The sequence below is a fragment of the Vanellus vanellus genome (genome assembly GCF_965231255.1).
Source record: "Vanellus vanellus genome assembly, chromosome: 1".
In the NCBI taxonomy this organism is placed as follows: domain Eukaryota; kingdom Metazoa; phylum Chordata; class Aves; order Charadriiformes; family Charadriidae; genus Vanellus; species Vanellus vanellus.
Window position 1 is genome coordinate 88,943,065 of NC_138905.1, and position 19,731 is coordinate 88,962,795.

A 19,731-nucleotide genomic window follows, 5' to 3' on the forward strand; every position below is an offset into this window, starting at 1 on the left:
TGCAAGTTACAGTGATCTCTAAGGCCTTCTATAAATATTCTTTTGTCTCTGAGAGACACCTCTTTCCTGCGAGCACAACTCTGTGTGATGCAACTGACTCGCTCAGATCTGGGTCAGGTTTGTTAAGGAAGCTGATTTTCTAGTTGCATACACCTTGTTTAGGCCAAACACGTGCGCTTCCCCTGAGATTTTGACAGAAACTAGTCGGTTGCCTGTGTATACCCCTGCACCCTTATTTCACCGTTCTGCCTTTTCTCCGAATTGATGCTGCGCTTTTACACAAGCCTGGAATTTCTCCCCCAGCGTGGCATTTTACTCTTTGACATTTCGAGCTTGTTCCCTGTGCAAATAATTTTATCTCAGTTATTTCTATTTCTGCTTTCACTTTCCCTGATGGTGTTCTGTCTGGTTTATACGTTGGACTGTGAACCATTTGTGCCTGTTTTTGTCAGGTATTCTCGGAAACTGCATATTCTTCCTTTATCCTGCTTAGGAGGAGCTTATTCTCAGTCATTCCATCTTTACCCCAAATATTTTTCTGCCTTGTGTGTACACCTTTGTGAACTAGTTGGGCTCATCACTACAATTGCTGGGTTTTTGCTTGCCATTTGAACATTGTCTGTTACACCTGTCAGCTGCTGTTTTGCTGACATTGTTTAGCGTGTTTAGTTCCTTTGCTATTTCATTTTCTCTAGTCTTTACTGAAATAATGTAAAATGGGTTGCTTAGTATGATGTAATCTGTGCCTTTTAAAGGCCTTTGGCATTTTGATTCAGTGGTCTTTCAGATATTCCTTTCTTTAACAAATCACAAGTTTTCTGATCATTAATGAATAGTCCTGATTGAAATAAAAAAAAAAACAAACAACAACAAACAACAAAACTCTTCAGGGTAGGGAAAAAAATCCTGCTTCCTCTTTTTTTCCCTGAACTCTCACTGAGAAAATAGGTAGCATTTCTTCCTGTGGACACGATGTTCTTCCTACCTTTGCGTTAGCATTTCAAAACAATGTTCCCTTTTATCTCCCTATACAAAATGCATCAAATGGTCCCCAAGCCAGTGTCATTCCTTTAATCATCATCTGTTTTACTAGCCTTAATGATTTTTACGTACAACAGAAAGTGCTGGTTAACTTTTTCAAGATTTCACCAGCATTTCATAATTTTCAAAGCTAGCAGGTTATTTACACACCGTTAAGCTAGCACTGCCAAGTCTGCCACTAAACCACATCCCTAAGTGCCACATGCACATTTTTTAAATACCACCACATCCCTGGGCGGCCTGTTCCAATGCTTAACAACCCTTTCAGTGAAGAAATTTTTCCTGCTATCCAATGTAAACCTCCCCTGGCACAACTTGAGGCCATTTCCTCTCATCCTATCACTTGTTACTCAGGACAAGAGACCGACTCCCACCTTGCTACAACCTCCTTTCAGGTAGTTGTAGAGAGCAATAAGGTCTCCCCGCAGCCTCCTTTTCTCCAGACTAAACAACCCCAATTCCCTCAGCTGCTCCTTATAAGACTTGTTCTCCAGACCCTTCACCAGCTTTATTGCCCTTCTCTGGACACGCTCCAGCACCTCAATGTCTTCTTGTAGTGCAGGACTCAAAACTGAACACAGTACTTGAGGAGGGGCCTCACCAGTGCTGAGTAGAGGGGGACGATCACTCCTGTGGTCCTGCTCACCACACTGTTCCTGATAGATGCCAGGATGCTATTGGCCTTCTTGGCCACCTGGGCACACTGCCGACTCATATTCAGCCGGCTGTCAACCAGCACCCCCAGGTCCTTTTCTGCCAGGCAGCTTTCCAGCCACTCCTCCCCAAGCTCTGCATGGGGTTGTTGTCACCCAAGTGCAGGACCTGGCATCATCTTCCACTGCCTTGTTCTTTTTTCTATATTTACTGGGACTTGTGATTTCCGCTTTAAGGAAATTAAATATTAAATGCAAATTTTAGATAACAAAAAGAAAAACTTAAACAGTAAGCACAGCACTCATGCTGCTATTTTTCATTCTGACTTTAGTCTCTGCCTCTATCCATGAAGGAGTATGTGAAAATCTAGCCATGGTGCAACACAATAACCTGCCAGTGGTTATTTAACTATCGAATGGAACATAAACTTCCATTGCAGCATTTATAGGGAGGCTGGATAGGCTCTCTGAGGCATGAAAGGACTAGCTGTAGAGCTCTCAAGATGTTCAGGTGAGGTTAGCAGATTTTTATTCATGCTTGAGGGAGAAGGGATGAAGCTGGCTTCATTCTTCCAGAGGGGAGAAGGCTTGGTAATCTCAGTTGTCAGAGTGTGTGCACACGTGTGTGGGTGTGTTTCTGTAAGGGAAAAGAAATAGAATGTATAATGATGGTGAAGGCATATAAACATATGTATAGTAGAGCAGAAGTTCCCAGTCAAATCCCTGTGGGCATTTCCATCAACAGTGGCACCACTGGTCCCCACAACCAGTAAAGGCAGCAGCAGAAACACCCTTTTTCCCCACCTTTGGTCACATGCCTAGATTTCCCCAGAGAAGTTCTGTTTTGGTATCCAGAATTTCAAACTTGCTGGAACTGGAGGGTTTTCAAGCACATCTAGTAGATCCAAGTGGCTGCAATTCCCCTCCATAGTTGTCCCAGCTGGGCAGCTGTACGTCTGGAAGTCACGATGGTTTCAAACACACCTCATGCAGTTGCTGCATACTCATCAAGTACAGCTAACGCCATGAGGATGCACTGGACTCAGTTACCATCTGTCTGCTATTCAGTCGGTTGAGCCTGACGAGCATTTCCAGGAAATGCTGGGTTCACTGTGTGTGTATGACCTTGATTCATACCTTAATAAATGCAGTACAATCCAAAAGCTCAGACTTACTACTCACACACACCTATTTACTTCTGGGAAATCCCAGACCAGCAGCGGGAGGCCACTCAGCCTCACACGGCACAGCTGGAATACAGGCAGGGATCTGCTGGGATTTGTGGCTAGAAAGCTTCACGCAGTGGGATCGGGGAGGATATTAGAAGGCGCACAAGGCATATCCTAGTTGCTGACTGGAGACACTTCGGAGACACAGTGTAAGGCCTTTCCTGGATAAATTTCCATTGAAGATTCTGCACGGAAGCCCTGCAGTGCTAGCCTGAAGTTTGGGTATGTGTAATTAAAGACCCAAGCATAAACTCAGCTCGGGGACTGTGGGGAGGAAGAATGGTGGCCACCTGAGGGCTGGGTGGCTTTATATGACTCGGAAGGAATGATGGGGGGAGGGAGAAAGTATTAGGTAAGTAAGAGGGAGGATTATTGAAAAGTGTAATGGGCAGAGTGACAAATCAAGAGAAGGCCTTGTGTTTGGGTGATGAATATGATCTTTCATGGAAAGCAGTTTCACTGGCTTGACTTTCAACCTGCGCAGAGTTGGATGGGAAATCCCTGTCTTACTGTTGCCAGTCCTGACAGGTACCCTGATGGCTTCACAAGGTAGCGAGGATAAGCAGAATGCTCGGGACACAGCAACGCAGCTCTCCCTGCTCCACATGTCAGTCTGCAATTAGCTACGTAAATGCAGGCTAGGCAACAGTATGCTAGGAATTTTTTGGCTGAACATAGCATCCACGCAACAAAGTCACGCATTTGCCCACTGTACCTGATGATGGTGCCTGTGATCTGGCTTTTTTGGTTCATTTGGAACAAGGGAGCATTGGTACGTGAACCTCATATAGTCCACGGCATATCATGCTAGATGACAGCTACCGTGCCTGGGCAATTTTCCTTACTGCCTTCAACTCCACCCTCAGGCTTGAGCTAGCCTAGGAGATCCCAGCTGTACAGGTAATGTAGGTATAGCCTGGGAGAGCTTCTGTTTGTGTAGAGCATTTCTTCCCTCCAGGCTTGTGGCTGAGCTAACGAAGGGAGCCGCTAATGTGAAAGCTGGCTCTGTTATTTTTACGTCAAGTGGTATATTCTCCTTTAAGAGCAGAATTCTTCACTGACTGTCCATGGATCAAGTCTAATGCAGTGGCGTGAGCTGAATGACAACATTTTACCTGAAGATTTGGCTTCCAAAGGACTGGCTTATCCGCTTGTTGTAGTTCTAAGGCAGTTTAGATTTGAACATCCATCTTTCTTTCATGTTTTTTCTCTTTCTAAAGAGAAATGTCTTTTAATTACTCTTTTAGCATGGAAGGAAGATAATGCAGAACTATTAACAATGCAATGATAAAATGTCACATGACAATATATGCAGGGGCCCTTTGGTTTTCTACATATTTACGACTGACTTATTTTTAATAGAAAACATATTTTTTTTCTTTCAATGTACAGATATAGAATACAATCACATTCTTTCAAAGAGTGAAATTTGATCTCATTAAAACATGGAGTTAGTGAAATGGTGACAGATGGGCCCTGCTGGGAAGGAGAAGATCGTTGAACGAGACTGGGATAAGTTAGTGAGTTTGCAATTATAAAGCATGTGGCTTTGTAATTTCTAACCCCCAGTTCTGCAAAGTAATCAGTGCAGTTAGGCCCACATGCCTGCAGGGAGGCTCATTGAGACAGGCATGAAGATCTGTGTGGAGGAACAGGGACATGCAGATATTGCAAAACATAGCTGTAAGGAAGTGAATCTCTTTCCTTTCTAGCCAAATTTTAATCTGCCCTCTCCAGAATGCAAGCACACTTCACCATAAAATATGAAGCTGATTTTCATGCTGCCTGGTTGTTCCTACCAGACATGGGCTAGAATCTTAAGAAAAATGTGAGCCTTTCAAACATTGATTGATCTGCCATAGTTAAGTGTTGTCTATCTCAGTATACCTGTGGCAATGGGTGACAGGTTTTTTAATTATGTTTCTAAGAGGACTCTGACTTGTTTTTTATAATGTTGAAAATCTTTATCTTGACTCATTTCTGTAATAAACTTTTGGCAACGGGAAGCTATAATTTATTTACTCAGAAATTTCTCATCTCCATTATCGTAAAGATGTCTTAGCAATTCTATTTTTAGGATTGCACAAATGGGGCATAAATCCTCTTTTTCTTTTAAAGCAGATTGTGCTTGGATGTAAAATGTCAAATGTGTGAGATTTGTGTCCATCTGAATGATCGGCTTGTTTTTTATTTCCAGGGACAACCTCAGTCATCAAGTCCCATCAAGTGCAAACCCAGACCACCGTGCAGATGATAAATTTAACTTGTGACACAATCTCTTCCATATGTTTAATGAGCTCCAATAATTTAGGCACGGTCTTCCCAGTGCACACTACAGGCAACAATTTGGTCTCAAGGTCCTGAAGCCATGCAGCTCCTGACCCTTGTTTCTGAGCATCTTTGGAAAGCTGAATTTCACTTTCTCAGCCAAGGAATGGCAGTGCTGCCACTTATCCCAACACACACTCGCAGACCTCACATTTTATTTTACAGTCTGATATTTATGCCCATTTTGTGTCTCTGTACAGAAGTTGCCTTGAGTAAGTTCAGTTTTCATAGCTGCAAATTTACTGGTATAGTCTAATACGCTTTCATGGTTCCCAAATTCCTTTTTGATGTGCAAGTCTTTTCATGCCTTAAGGAAGCACAGAAGAAAGCATGGAAGTACTTGAAACGTTAATAAATAGGTGCTGGAGGCTGATATTATAGGCCAACTGGGTGTAGGAGGAGCTGGTGTCTTAGTCATGAATCAGAAATGCCAGGAGAGGGGGGAGGCATGTCAGGAAAGACTGGGAGGATGCAAAGCTTGAAGTGACACATGGGCAATCACACACAAAAAAATACCTTTCCAGAAGCACTTTGAATGAACCTGAAAGGTGCGAGACTGCCTTTGTAAGATCCAGAGACAAGGAAGCAAGGCAATGCCTAGGTGGAACAGTTTGGCTGAGGTGATGGATGGGAAACACATCGTACCTTTGATGTGTTGCACAGAAAAAACTCAACAATGTGTGATTCAGAACTTGGATGTGAGGATGTAGGGAGAATTGAGAGCAAAACACCATGCATGGGTTATGGGTCTGAACTATGAGAAGATAGTGTTCTCCGACTTGATCAAGAAAAGGAGAAAGATTAGGGCAGTATTAATCACCCTGCTACAGCCACGTTGAGGATGAGCAAGGGCTAGTCTTCCTCATAAATATTTAAGGGTAAGGGTTGTTTGAAACAAAATGGGATCTGAATTGGAGATGTTGATTTGTGAGTCGTCCACACAGAAATAATAATAAAATGTATACATACATTTAGCAACACAGGGAGAGCAGGAAAATGGGCCAAAGACCAAAGTCTTGTGGCAAAGCTTGGCTGTGGGTGAAGAGTCTTTTCCCACTGGCTCATGGAACCGATCCCAGTCACCGTTGGGTTCAAGAGATTGTGAATGCTGTTTTGAGCTGTATGATACTTTCCATGAAACCTGGGGGCCAGATGAAAGACTGGAAAGTGTTTGGCAGAAAACTGAAGAAGCAGCTTTGCAAATAATGATTGCAGACTGTGTGCCCAGATTGTGATGCTAGAAGGGATCATTGTGGTCATTTCAAGAAGAAAGAATTAATACTTGGATATAGATCTGTACTTCCACAGGACTTACTTTGTCTACCTTTGAAAAATGTGAACTAGCCTAATAACTTTCCAGAAATGTTGGCTTGTGGAAATACAGGGACTTTAGTGCTGATGATCAAGCACTTTTGCACCTCAAACTCCCAGTTACATTAGTAATTGATCAAAGACAAGGGCAACGAGTACAGGAAATTCCTGGTTCTTGAGAAAACCTCTAAATTTCAGCGCAAGACACTTCTGAGAATGTTCTGGGCATCTCTGAGAAAACACTAATAGATGCAGAATCTATACAGTGTAGCACAGGCTCACAAAACCAACTAATTCAATATAGTTCTATATTTAATGTTGTTTAGCTACAGAGCTACACCACTGCAGCGTGGAAAATCACTGGCAGACTTACAGGGATATGCATATTACCCAGTATGACAGAACCAAAGGATGAAAAATTACTCTTAGACTTTGGTAAAGAGTAGGGAAGTCAAAACAAGCACAAAATTGTAGAAATACAAAACTTCAACATGATTTGGACACAGAAGCTTTAGAATTTGGAAAAGTCATCATAAACTACAAAACCTACAGAAATGTTACTTCCTTGCAATGGGCTAAACACAAAGAAGCATTTTATAAAGAAATTGGAAGCTTCTGCTCGGTCTTTTAAAGCAAAAGGAAAACCAGCAGTTGGCAAAGAAGAGTGAAGCAAAGGGCAGAAAGACTGAAGAACAAAAGTCTTCACGGATTGATCTTTTTTTTCAGACTGTCTGAGAAAGCAATTTAACAAGTGAAGACTTGAACATACTCAAACATAGTTTACCAGATTAAAACTAGAAGACAGCTGAAATGGCCAACAGACCAGTTGAAGCCTGTTGATCCTGTAGTAACAACATAAAATGCTAGGTTTAGTTGCTGTACTGGTTGGAAGTGCATGGTAGTATCACTGATAATCCAGCTCTTCTCATGTACAGCCTCTCTTTGGTATCTCTGTCCCCCACTGGCTCTTTGGTTTTTATCACCTCATGGCAGAGTTTCTCACTTTATTCTGTTTTTTTCCCAGTGCAAAACTAGTGAGCAGGGTCCAGCTGCCTGCTGCATGGCATTGTCGGGGGTCCTCTGTAAAAACACAGAGAAGAGGAAGCAAAAAATATAAGTTGATGGAAGAGTTTAGCTGGGTGGACAGATGGGAAAGGCTATTATCTCTGATACGTTACGCAAAAAGATCCAGTAAGGTGTGATTCATAGCTTGGCTGTGAGGACATAGGGAGTGATCAGAGTGGAAGAGTTAGTCTTGTGTGGAAGATAGTCTCCTTTGCCTCGATCAGTTAACTTCGGATAACCTGACTGACCCTAAGTGTTCATTAATCTGGATTTTTTTGACCCACCCACACCTGTGCCACTACATTGACCATCAGAGTTTTTTTATTAGCTCAGCTGCTTTTCTTCCCTGGAATCCTCCCAAATTAAACTCTCTTGAGGGCTTAATTTCCATAATACACCGCACTCAGACCAGAAGCTGAGCACTAACCTTCTTTAATTCAGCATGTCCAGCTGGACTTGGGATGTTTGCTTCACAGGCCAGCATAATTCACCAACGATTCAAAACATTTAAATCAAAGTATAAGACTGATAACAGACCTAAATGCCTGGTATTACTGTTATCAAACCAGCTCTGTTCAGATACCAGTAGCTGCTGTGACTGGGATCAAGGGCACCCCACTCGTGGGCACTGGCAGCAGTCGTGGCACTGGAAGCCGCTCTCGGCTCTGTGCCTGCAGGACACATGCCTCAACACTTTCTCTCCCATTTTCTTTGTGTGTTTACACCTGTAAACTGGATTCCTCACCCTTCTGGAGCTGGGCTGGGGGATTCCCTGCTGCCTTCCCTTCAGTTCTCATCCTGTCAGTCCTACCACAGTCTGGGGACACTGCCTTCCACCTCAGAAGCCCTCTCCAGCCCAGCTAACTTACTTCAGCAGGCTGAACCGACCTTGTCCTCTCCCCTGCCTTTATGTTTCCTGGGCTGGGAACCAGCCTCGCCTGCCAGGTTCGCTAAACACCTCCACACCCCCCCCCCCCCCCCCGTGCTCTCTCCAATCTGGGGTTACTCAAGGCTCTTGTTAAATCTTTAAAAAGCCAAAAACACCCTACTTTGAAAAGAGCTGGAGGTGCAACTCGTCTCCCAGACTTACGGACCTCCTTTGTGCCCTTTTAACTCCTCTGGCTCCGGTCCCTGCCGGCTGCCTTGCCCAGGCCTGCGAAATCCTTCGCGCGCCGGGGAACTGCGCCTTGCGCAGGCGCGCCGGCAGCCAACCACGCACGAGCCGGGTCAAAACGGCCGCGTTTAACATTTGTAAGAGGGTCAGTCAGATACGCTTTCTGCCCGTCGCTTCGTCCATCCCCCCTTCCCACAGCTCTCCCGCCTTAATTAAAGCGGCGCGGGGAGCGGGAGGGCTGGAAGAGCCGAAGCCACGAGACGCGGCGGTGTTTCTGGCGGATCCTCGGCCCTCAGCTGCCGCAGGACGGCTGCCCCCGGCAGCGGGCTATGCTGCCCAGGCCGAACCCCGGCGATAAACCCAAACCACTCCACCGGGGGACGCACAGGCGATGCCTCCGTGGGGTACCGGTACACGTGTGCTCACACCATCTGTCTCTCGGTGCAGCTCCCCAGGGACGCGCCTGTCGCAACAGCGACAGCGATTACCCCACCCGTGGGGGCAGGCCCTATCTTACGAGGTCCCCAGGACGACTAAGCCGCCCCGCACTGGGCCCGTTTTTCCAAAAAAACAAAAAAACAAAACAAAAAAAAAAAAAAAAAAACAACAAAAAAAAAAAAAACCAAAACCCCACAAAACCATCTCGGCTTTTGCTGCCCGACCCACCCCACCCCCCCTCCCGGCGCCGCCGACGCGGCTGGACAAGCGCGGCCAAGAGAAGCACCAGCGCTGCCGCAGCGGTGCGGCGAGACGCCGCTTCCCGCAGCGGGGGGTAACGCCGAACCGGCGGGGAGGCCGCGGCGGCAACAGAGACCGGCCCGGCCCGGGGTGGCCCCCTGCCGCCGGCACCGGCGCGGACAGGCCCCGCCCTACGCCCCGCCCCTCCCCCCGAAGGGGCGGGGCTCTCCTGGCAGCGGCTTCCTCCGGACCTCGTTTCCCCCCCATTTCAACCCCCAGCGCGCCTGCGCCGCCCGCCGCCGCACGCGCAGGCGCCGTGGGGGCGGGGAGAAAGGTCCGGAGTGGAATTGCGGTGGCCGTTACCGGCGCCGTTCGCAGCGGAGCGGTGCGGCGGGGATGAGCCTCCGCCCGGCCCGGCTAAGGGGACGCGGGCGGAGGGACGCCGCAAGCCAGGCCAGGGCCCCAACAGCCCGCTCGCCGCTGTCGCCGCCGCCGTCGTCCCGCAGCCGAGCGGCCGCGGAGCTGAGGGAGCGCCGCTGACCGGAGCCACCCGCTCGGGCCCTGCTGGCCCCGGGGCGAGGGAGGGAGGGGGGGGCGCGCAGGTAGCGGGGCGGCCGCGCCCCGGCCCGAGCCCCCGGGGGGGCGGGGGCCGTTGGGGCGGCCCGGCCCCCCCTTCCCTTCCCCTTCCCCTTCCCTCCCCTGCCTTCCCTCGCGCCGTGGTTCGGCGGGCGAGGAGGGGGGGGACGCGGCCCGGCGCCCGCGGGGAGGATGGTGAAGCCGCCCCCAGCCCCCGCGCCGGGCCGGGAGGCGGCCGAGCCGATCCGGCCCCGCGTCTCCCTCCGCAGGGGCTGAGGGGATGAGCCGTGCCCGGCGGGGTGGTCGCTAGCGGCAGGATGACCACTCCCGCCCTGCTGCCGCTCTCCGGGCGGAGGCTGCCCCCCCTCAACCTGGGGGCCTCCGCCTTCCCGCACCACAGGGCTACCTTGAGACTCTCCGAAAAATTTATCCTGCTCCTTATTCTTAGTGCCTTCATCACCCTGTGCTTCGGGGCGTTCTTCTTCCTCCCCGACTCCTCGAAGCACAAGCGCTTTGACCTGGGCTTGGAGGATGTGCTCATTCCTCATGTGGACACCAGCAAAGGGGGCAAAAACCTCGGCGGCTTCCTCATCCACGGGCAAGGGCACGACGAGCACCGGCACAGGTAGGTGCCTTGCTCGCCGGGAAGAGAGCAGAGGACCGGGTGAACGGGAGAGATCCATTAAAACGGGTCCTCCTTCCCGGTACTGCTTGTCGCTCCTCGCCCCGACATCCTCGTGTCTTCCCAACGGTGTATCAACTTCTGAGTGCTGTCCTTGCGTCCTCCAGCTGCCGTAGCGTAGCTGTGTCTCCATGTTTTCTTTTCCAGTGTGAATTTAGCCTTCTGGCTAGCGAGGGCTGGGAGGATAAATACGATCTCTCCTCCAGTGACTGATTTATTTTTCTTGCCTTAGCCCATTCCCTGGAGCAGCCGTGGAAAAAAGGGGGTTAAGTTATGGAATTTGTGGAGGCTATAAGTGACTGAAAAACTGCCGCATCTTTTCTATAGCTTTTATGTGCTTACTCAAAATAGCTGCTTGTTGCTGAACAGTGTAGCAAGAACTTTGATCTGATGAAGACTTCACGTGGTGACCCAGAGGCTGTCAGTCTAGGACGTGCAGGACACAGAGCTAGTGTAGATGGAATAATAGCCTTTTCTGTCCCTTAAAATCACTTGTTGTAATGTTATTCCAGGCAATTGGAGGTGCCGGTGGCTATGTGTCCTTAATTGTGTTTGCCAGTGTAAAGAAATGGGAGATACAATAGCGTTTAAGAGTAACGAGGGTAAATGCCATGCTGTTGATAGCTTTTTGGGGCCACTTAGATCTGCGTGCAGCCTCTAAACGTTCAAGACTGGGTCACGAGAAGCCTTCAAAACTGAGATTAAAAAAAACTTAAACGAGTGTTATACAGTATGTTTGCTTCTAACATACTTGAATTGCTTAAATGCTACCGTAGTGCATAGTGAAGCTGACTGATCTCTCTTCACTGTCAAAGATGTGTAAAATGTGATGATGATGGGTGATAACATATATGCTCTTCCATACTCAAGTTAGTAATACAGTGAAACGTAAAGAAAGGTTGCTTATGCTGTGTTCCTTGGAGAACAGTTTAAAATATATCCTATTGATGTGATACAAGAATTATTTAAAGGTTATTTGTGCTAGATTAAAAGGAGAGGGTATAATTGCCTCTTTTTATTCCTCTGTTATGAGTTACAATAGTATTCAGGTAGTCTTTATATTTTTTCTTAAGGCATTTTTGCTGTTGGATGTCTTGGGGCACTTATGAGCTTTTTTGCCTTAACTGAAAGGGCATGGATGCTTAATATTTAATAAGGACTACTTTTGTCTGTGATGTTAATTGCTGGTGCGATTAAATGTTGCACAAAACATAGGTTTAGAATCTCTAACGTGCCTTTGAAGTTCTCATCTTTCACTGTCTTTTTTTTGTGATCTTATTTCTTAGCTACCCCAGCCACTGTGGTACATGCAGTCAAAATCAGATTCTAAAATAGAAGACAGATGAAACAAAAAGACTTCAGAAATTTTCAACGCTCCAGCTGTGACTGTTATACCTTGTGTTGCCCAGTAGATGGGCCATAGAAAAAGGAGTCTGTTGATACTGATAGTTCTGGAGTGATGCTCTTGATTAACCTACTTATGTGGGCCCTTTTCAGGGTTCATCTTTAAGTGTAATTACTGAGGCTACAGCTTTAGTAATGAAGTGCGTACTATTTTTGTCTGTCATGTGTGGAAAAGCAGTAAGTTATAACTGTGGGAGCTAAATGCATTTTGCTTGTTTGGGATCTGTTCTTAAACAAAGTGGTTATCCTGTCATCGGTTAACTCTCCTGTGGTTCCTTCATAAGCTATGAATGTGTGTACCTCCCCCTGCCCCCCATCCAAAATTGTCCCTGTTATGTACAGTTTTTTATGGCCGCCTTTTGAGTTGTTATTTGAGCAAGAATTGTATTTTAGCCCTGCAAACCATTGGATTACTCCAAGCACATTTTAACTACTAAAAAAGCCTGCCTGCTTATCCTGCTTGTAAGACACTTATGTGAATGCCACAGTATGCATTGTGAAGCAAGATTATGTGCTTTACTTCTGGAGCAACTTTTTTGGCTTATTATCACGTAGTCCTCTCAACAGGCTATTTGTTACCTTGGAGCTGGTGTGGTGACTGTTTTCCATGAAGGAAAACACCTGTTGCCATTTTCATTGCTGAGTTCCTGCTCCTGGATTGCAGGGACACTGACAGACGATATTTTGAGAAAGTATAGGGTCCTCAGTAGTGAATTCTAGATTATTTGTCATCTCAGTTTGGGATGGATATGTTTGTTCAGCTTGCTGTCAAGGAGCAAAGTCAAGTGTCAACTACTGTGTGTTGTTTTTTGAATGGCACTGAGGAATTACGGTACAAAAGATCAAGAGAAATTAACCTACTGGTAATACAAAGGAAGATGCAGTCTAAGATGTCAAGTGTGATGGTGGATTGACAAGCTGTATTTCCAAGAATTGTAGGACTTCAGAATAAATCAGGTCAAAGGTCATTCATATGAAGTACACACTTGATCATAGAATGACAAGTGTGTTGATTTAGTGAGTAAAGGCAAGTCTTTCTTCTGTGAATGCTGGTATTGACCTCTGTCAAATGGTAAAAACTATATATCATTATTATGCTGCTCCCTTGGTATATAGGCCATAATGTTTTAATTCTCATTTCCCCCTACCTCATAAATTTGGAGCTTTGTATGCTGTTGGAGGATATTCATATTTCTATCTTCTAGGAAAATACAGCAATGATGTAGGTAGAGAGTTGTCATGTGCTCATGCTTTAGTGTTGGGGGTACAAACAATGGTTCTCACTGGACCTTCTCTGTATTCCTTGCATTGTTTTCCCACCTCTTCCTCAGGCCCCCTTCGACATTCTTGAGTGTTTTTATTATTATTGTTACAGTGGTTACCCCTTGGTGACATTAACTTTACATCTGCCATTAACCTGGTTTTTGTTTTTTTTTTTTTTACTGCTCTTGCCCCTCTTCCCCTCTCCCCTTCCAGGCAGAAAATGGGGGGAACCCCCCACTCCCTTCCTGGTGGTCTTAAGTATTTTTTCAAGAATTGCAGTGTCCTTGCCTATCATCCACAGAAATAAAAAACAACCAACTTTCTTATAAGATGATGGTTAAAATCTGGAATAAAACTGCAATTTATATTTTGGGAAATGGATGGGCTGTAGTGCAAGTTAACACTCAGTTTTAGCTGTTCAGTTCATGGGTAAGCTCTTCAAGTGCACTTGCAAGATGATGCATGGGGAATTGGTTAGTAATGTTGGAAAGGTGTACCACAAAACTTTGCTTCTGGGAAGAGGGAGAGTGGAAAAGACTAGTCCAGGACTTGTGAAGTTATGTGCATACACACGCTTTCTAAAAATCTATTTCATTTCCCAAAGATGAATTTCTCTCAATTTCAAATAGGATATTGCAGAGATTCTGGAACATGAGCAGCATGGTTTTGAAGACACATCTTGCCAAACAAACTTGTGTGTCACTCAAAATTTCTTACACGGTTTTAGGTAACTGACATTTCTCTCAAACTTCTGCATCTCCCCTGCCATACAAAACCACTTCAGGTATTTTGTACTACCCATTACTTTCCAGCTGTCTTAGGTATTTTATCCTTCAGTACCAGGTCTGAAAGATAGCTTTGGAACCAAAGCAAAACATTCTTATGGTTTCTTGGCATCCAACGTGAACGAGTGAGAATGCAGATGCCCTATAATCTCCTTGATTTATCAGATTTTTTAAAAATAAGATTATCTGTAATATGAAAATTGAGTGGACTTGTTTCTTTAGTGGTGTGTCAAGCAGCTGCTCTTTGTATTACCTGAAAAATTTAAGATTATTTCTGTGGTAAAAGTATATTAATCTTAGAGGCAACCAGTAATGTGAATAATGCAATTTTATGAGCTCAAAGCTGCAAAGCCACTTTGTAACAGCACTTGGGCTACTGTTGCACTAGCAATTCAGTCCTACAGAATTTGCAGAGTTGTATCTTCAGCTGCTGAATTCCTGTGTATTACTTCAGTCATAATTCCTGCCTGTGCTTAAAAAAACAAAACACCAACCCTCATGTCATCAGATTGATAGCAGATGCTGATGGTACAACTGACCACCTCAACTGCTTTGGGCTCTGTGTGTAAGTAGGTATAGATCAGTGTAAGTCATGCCTTTGACTTTGTTTCTGTGAAGCTAAGGATTATTGACTTCTGTGTTGTGCAAAGATATAAGCTCAGCAGTCTGATATGACCAGTTGTGGGTCAGCAGCTGTATGGCAATAGTCTAAAAGTGCTCTTTCTTCTGTTGCTGAATATATGGTTGTGTCTATGGCAGTAGCAGCTGCTGCCTCTACTCTTAGGAGGTGAAAGTAACAAAAATGATTCTGAAGAGCTTTCAGTCTTAACTACTTCTTTTAAATCCTGCAATTCTTTTTTCTTTTTAAAGAAACATGAAAGGCTTAATATGCTGCTTTTGAATACCTTTATCTTTTCTGGTCTATATGACTTAATAAGCCATAGTAGAAGTAGGCAGAGGAAATAATTTAACCTCTGTTACTCAGTGGGATCAGTATCTCCTGTCATCTTCTGCCATGCCATCAGCTATAAAAGTGCATAAACTCTTTCCTCTTCCTTTTCTGCCTTTACTTGAGGCACAGTTCATTAGTGCAATTAAGAGTATTTGCTGTTGTGATTCAGAGAACCTGTTTTTTTTCCCCTGAAAAATCAGGATCCAGTGCAGTGTCTGGGCCCCGAGTCCTACTCTGTCCAAGTTCTTGTTGCATGAAATTGAGCCTGTCTCAATTGAGCCAGTCTGGAGTAGACTCCACAGTCTCTCTGAAATGTAGGCACTGAGTTTAAGTTGAGGTACTTGATCCAGAAGCAAGGGGTTTTTAGGGTGTAACATGCAGGAGATGCAAGTCCTCGTAGTGACACCTATGGAGCTGAAGAGGGCAGGAATAGTGCATTTCAAGTCAGGCTTCAGGAACATCTTGTATGTCTAGGGCAAAGAATTTTTAGCTGCCTGGTGTAAGCCTTCAACTGTTGAAGATACTGCAAGAGCACTGCCCTTTTTTAGCTGGAGACTTTTCTCAGTTGGAATTTTTAATGCCCACATGTCATTCTCTATTCTGGACTCCGTTTTGAGAAAAGGCTTCAGAAAAGATGCTGATACTTGAAGATTTATGGGAGTTTGATTTATCTTGGTTTCTTCTGGAGTCCCCACATTATACCCTTAACCTCAATTTGAATTTCTCTTGAAGTTGTACTGGACTGTGGGAGAGGTACCCTCTTCTATTATTTCTAAGGTTCTGCTGAAATTAGTGCATTATGTTATAGGCTGAGAAATGCTTTCATCTTTGCATTACAAAATGCAAATTCTAGACCATCTGTTTAGATGTCCTCCCTCCTCCCCCCCATCTGCTGAACAGCCTACATCATATGTAGAGTGCTGCTTTCTTCAAGTTATCAATCTTGCTGTCAAAGTATTTCCTGTACTATGAAAGAGGAGAGTCAAGAGATGTGTTTTGTTGGGTTTTTTTTTTAACTGGAAAGGATAAGAACTGGAGAACACCAACAAAATAAAACCCAAGAACTTTAACTTGTTGGTTTTCTGCATGATCTACATTTTGCCTACATGCTGGAAAACAATCAGGCGTGGGAAAACTGCAGAAAGTCTGCTGGCTGGATTTTGGCCAGCTAGTGGGTGGGAGGCAGTAGCACTTTGGTTCATTCGGAGTTTTGTAGATTAAAATCTCGAAAGAACTTTAGCATAAATGTGGGTTGCTTGATGATGGTAACAGTGTAGGCAATAGTAAGCAGCATGGCTAGTTGTGGGCATATTGCACTAAAGAGTTCTCCTGTCTTTTGATCCTCTCAATTTCCTGTAGTAAATACAAACATCTCGATCCTACTGAGCTAGTTCTGAGTTATGGGTGTTTGCTTCCTTACAACAAACGTATGTAAAACTAATTACAAGTTTGGTGATGACATATGTTGTATGTGTACATGTTTTCATAACAATTAAACTGAGACTGAACATGGACAAAGAGGAAACATTTTTGTAATGCCTTGTTTTCTTATGTCTTTCCCTAAGAAGCCCATAAAGTCCAAAACTGGTCAACGCTTTTATTCCACCATCCCGCACTTTCAACATTGAGAGCTGCAATAATGAGAAAAGTGTGTTCTGATGGGTAGGCAGCTGTTTCTCACAGTAATTATTCAGGCTAACAAAGTGGGAACTTGAGAGCACGTGTTTGGATATAACTTGTGGGATTTGTTCTTTTCCCTTCATTTCCAGTTGCAAGCTCAAGTGAGTGTTATCTGTCTTAATTCAGTAAATAGATTGTCACTTTAAAATTCAGAGTTCTGTTGCAAGTTAGCTGTTTGTGGGGAGAGAAGTGTTCAACAGGCTAAATAAAGGTAGTAAGGCCAAGAAAAGGGAAGAATAAGTACCTTTCCCCTATTGTCCCAAACCTTGAAATAAAAATTCTGAGGGTTCTAAATGTCCTCTATGATCGTAACTCTTTCAAAGTAGCTGCATTTACAATTTGGTTATTTACCTCTAATTTGATCAATATGACTTGTGCTATTTATCTTCAAATTCAACAAATAGATTTTACTTTATTAACTTATTGTACTGAGAGCGAATAAACTTATTCACGGGGGGTGGAATATGGGGAAAAGCATTGAGAACTGCTAAGTTCTTGTAATATGTTTGCTTTTAAAATTTGCAGGCTTTTGATGTCTTTTGCTTTATCAAAAAATAAAGGAGATCACTTTCCCTGGTAACTTCCATTCTCTTTTTTTGAGTACCCAGCAAGTACACTGGTGTTTCTAAAATTAAAAAAAAAAAAGTTGAGAAGATATGCTATAGGTTATTTATTAACCTCTTTGAAGCTAGAGACTGCTCTTTAAAGGCATCCTTAGCATTGTCTCCTAAGCAAAGTTTTACACGGCTGTGCCATATGCTCACCTGTAGTGCTTGCTGACCCTGTTCTGTTCTGTGTTCTTTCTTTCTCCTCCATAACATTTATCAGCAGCAAAGGGTGATCTGTCAAAATAAATAGGTTTCTGTATCTTGTGTGTATCTCATCGCTGGGTGAAAGAGAAAGACCTTAATTAGGGACAGGGCTGAAGGAAGAATCACAACTGTGAGCCCAAGTCACCTGTGATACTTGGTGTGCCGCTCGCCAATCTGCACGAGTGTACCTGTGAACCAGCCACAATACCTGCCCTCAGTTCTTCACTGTTTGCTGGAGAAGGGTGGTTGGAAATTAACGCTATGGTAGGAAAGAGTTGGGTTTTATGGGATGACAATAGCAATGGGATGTGTTACTGAGGTGATAGGAAGCATTGGGACAGAAAGCTAAAGGACCCTGATGTATGAGGAGCAGCTGAGGGAGCTGGGGTTGATAGTCTTGTAGGAAAGGAGGCTGAGGGGAGACCTTATCTCTCTCTACAATTACCCCCACCTGTAGCAAGGTAGGGGTTGGTCTCTTCTCCCAAGTAGCAAGTGATAGGACAAGAGGAAATGGCCTCAAGTTGTGCCAGGGAGATTTAGATTGGATATTAGGAAAAATGTCTTCACTGAGAGGGTTGTCAAACACTAGAACAGGCTGCTGAGGGAAGTGGTGGAGTCACTGTCCCTGGAGGTATTTGAAAGACATTTAGATGTGGTGCTCAGGGACATGGTTTAGTGGTGGACTTGGCAGTGCTAGGTTAATGGTTGGGCTCAATGATCTTAAAGGTCTTTTCCAACATAAATGATTCTGTGAAATACTGGGCTATGTTAGTTCTGCTACTTACAGGATTTATTTGCCCAGACACTGAATCACATTTATGCTTCCATTGTGCTGCCTTCAATTTTTCAAATGTTCTTACGATGCAACCCCATGAACTGGATTACTATGCATATGGTATTCTGCAGTAGTTTCATTAATGTTTTACGTGCTTCCTTACTTGTTAGTCACCTCTTAAACCACTAGAGGATTTTGTAAATGCTTCCCCAACTCCTGCCATAGTGCTGCCATTGAGGCTTACAATGGACAGGTAGCTATTTTCTGTGATTGTATTCGAGAGAGCAAGTTTGAGTTTTTCACTTGGCTTAAAATTATGTAATCTGATCCGTATGAAATGAGCAAAATTACAGCTTTAAAGGAGTGCATATGATGAAAGTATTTTCTTGCGGTATAAAGACTTAAGAGCTGTTAAATGAAATTCCTTTGTGTCTATTAACACCAGCATGCAGAAACGTCAATTTTCACGTTTAATGTGTGCTGTTAGCAACTTGGAAGACTTTTGCAAGATGACATTCATCTCAGCTGAGGCTTAGCACTGTTTGTAGGCCAGCAAGGCATCTGAAGTTTGCACGGGCAAGCTGCATAAGTAGTTTCTCCCTCTCAGTACTTTGTTATCATTTTTCTCTGGGAGCTGCTGACATGTTTTAACTGCTGAAGTATACAGTCAGGCCACTTATGAGCAAATGACCGTCAGTGGTAAATCAAACTAATCCATTTTACTTTCTATTGGATCAAACCAAATGTGCTTACAAAGGGTAAGAAAAACATCTCATCTGTGGGAGTGTCAGAGCCCTTAAATCCTTTAGTGGGAAGGGGAAGACCGGATCTGCCATATTCTTCCTCTGGATATTCTGCTGGATAAGTAAAAATATGCTGAATACAGTAGGTTCTGTTGTATTCATGGTTTAGGCTTGTTAGCTATTAAGAAGACCTTATAGCATGTGCTGTTTTCTCAGCAGATTTTTCTGGATGTGTTCCTATTTTTACAAATTTATTGTATTTTGAGTGCAATTTTCTATTTTCCCTATGCAAGTTAGAGGATTTGCTTTTGCCCCAGAAAACTTGCATCCTTTCTGTGCTATATTTAAAATATCGTAATCCAGACCTGACTTTCTGGACTGTGAACTTTCTCCTTGTTTTCATTACTATATGAAATCAAAATTGCTCTATGCTTTAAAAACAAAACTTGAAAAAACACCTGCCACTCTCTGGGCTTGTTTCAGATTGCAAAAGTAGTGGGAAAGATGCCTCTTAGAGAAGAGGGGAGTTATTTTCCTGGATAAGCAATAATATTCTATCCCCCCCCCCCCCTTTTTTTTTTTTCCCCCAGAGAAAGAAAATTCAGTCCTGAAAAAAAATAGTGTGAACTAGTTTGACTAA

The 19,731-nt window shown here is 44.3% G+C and overlaps 1 protein-coding gene across 1 annotated transcript in view; it reads left to right on the forward strand.

Moving 5' to 3' along the window:
* Window positions 1-10,312: 10,312 nt before the first annotated feature.
* MAN1A2 (mannosidase alpha class 1A member 2) overlaps window positions 10,313-19,731 on the forward strand; it is a gene marked incomplete at its 5' end in the record, with an annotated part of 142,718 nt that continues 133,299 nt past the window's right edge. The window contains one exon of the mRNA XM_082498210.1: window positions 10,313-10,620. Within this exon, the coding sequence (XP_082354336.1) occupies window positions 10,313-10,620 (308 nt within the window). The remainder of the gene's footprint in view (window positions 10,621-19,731) is intronic.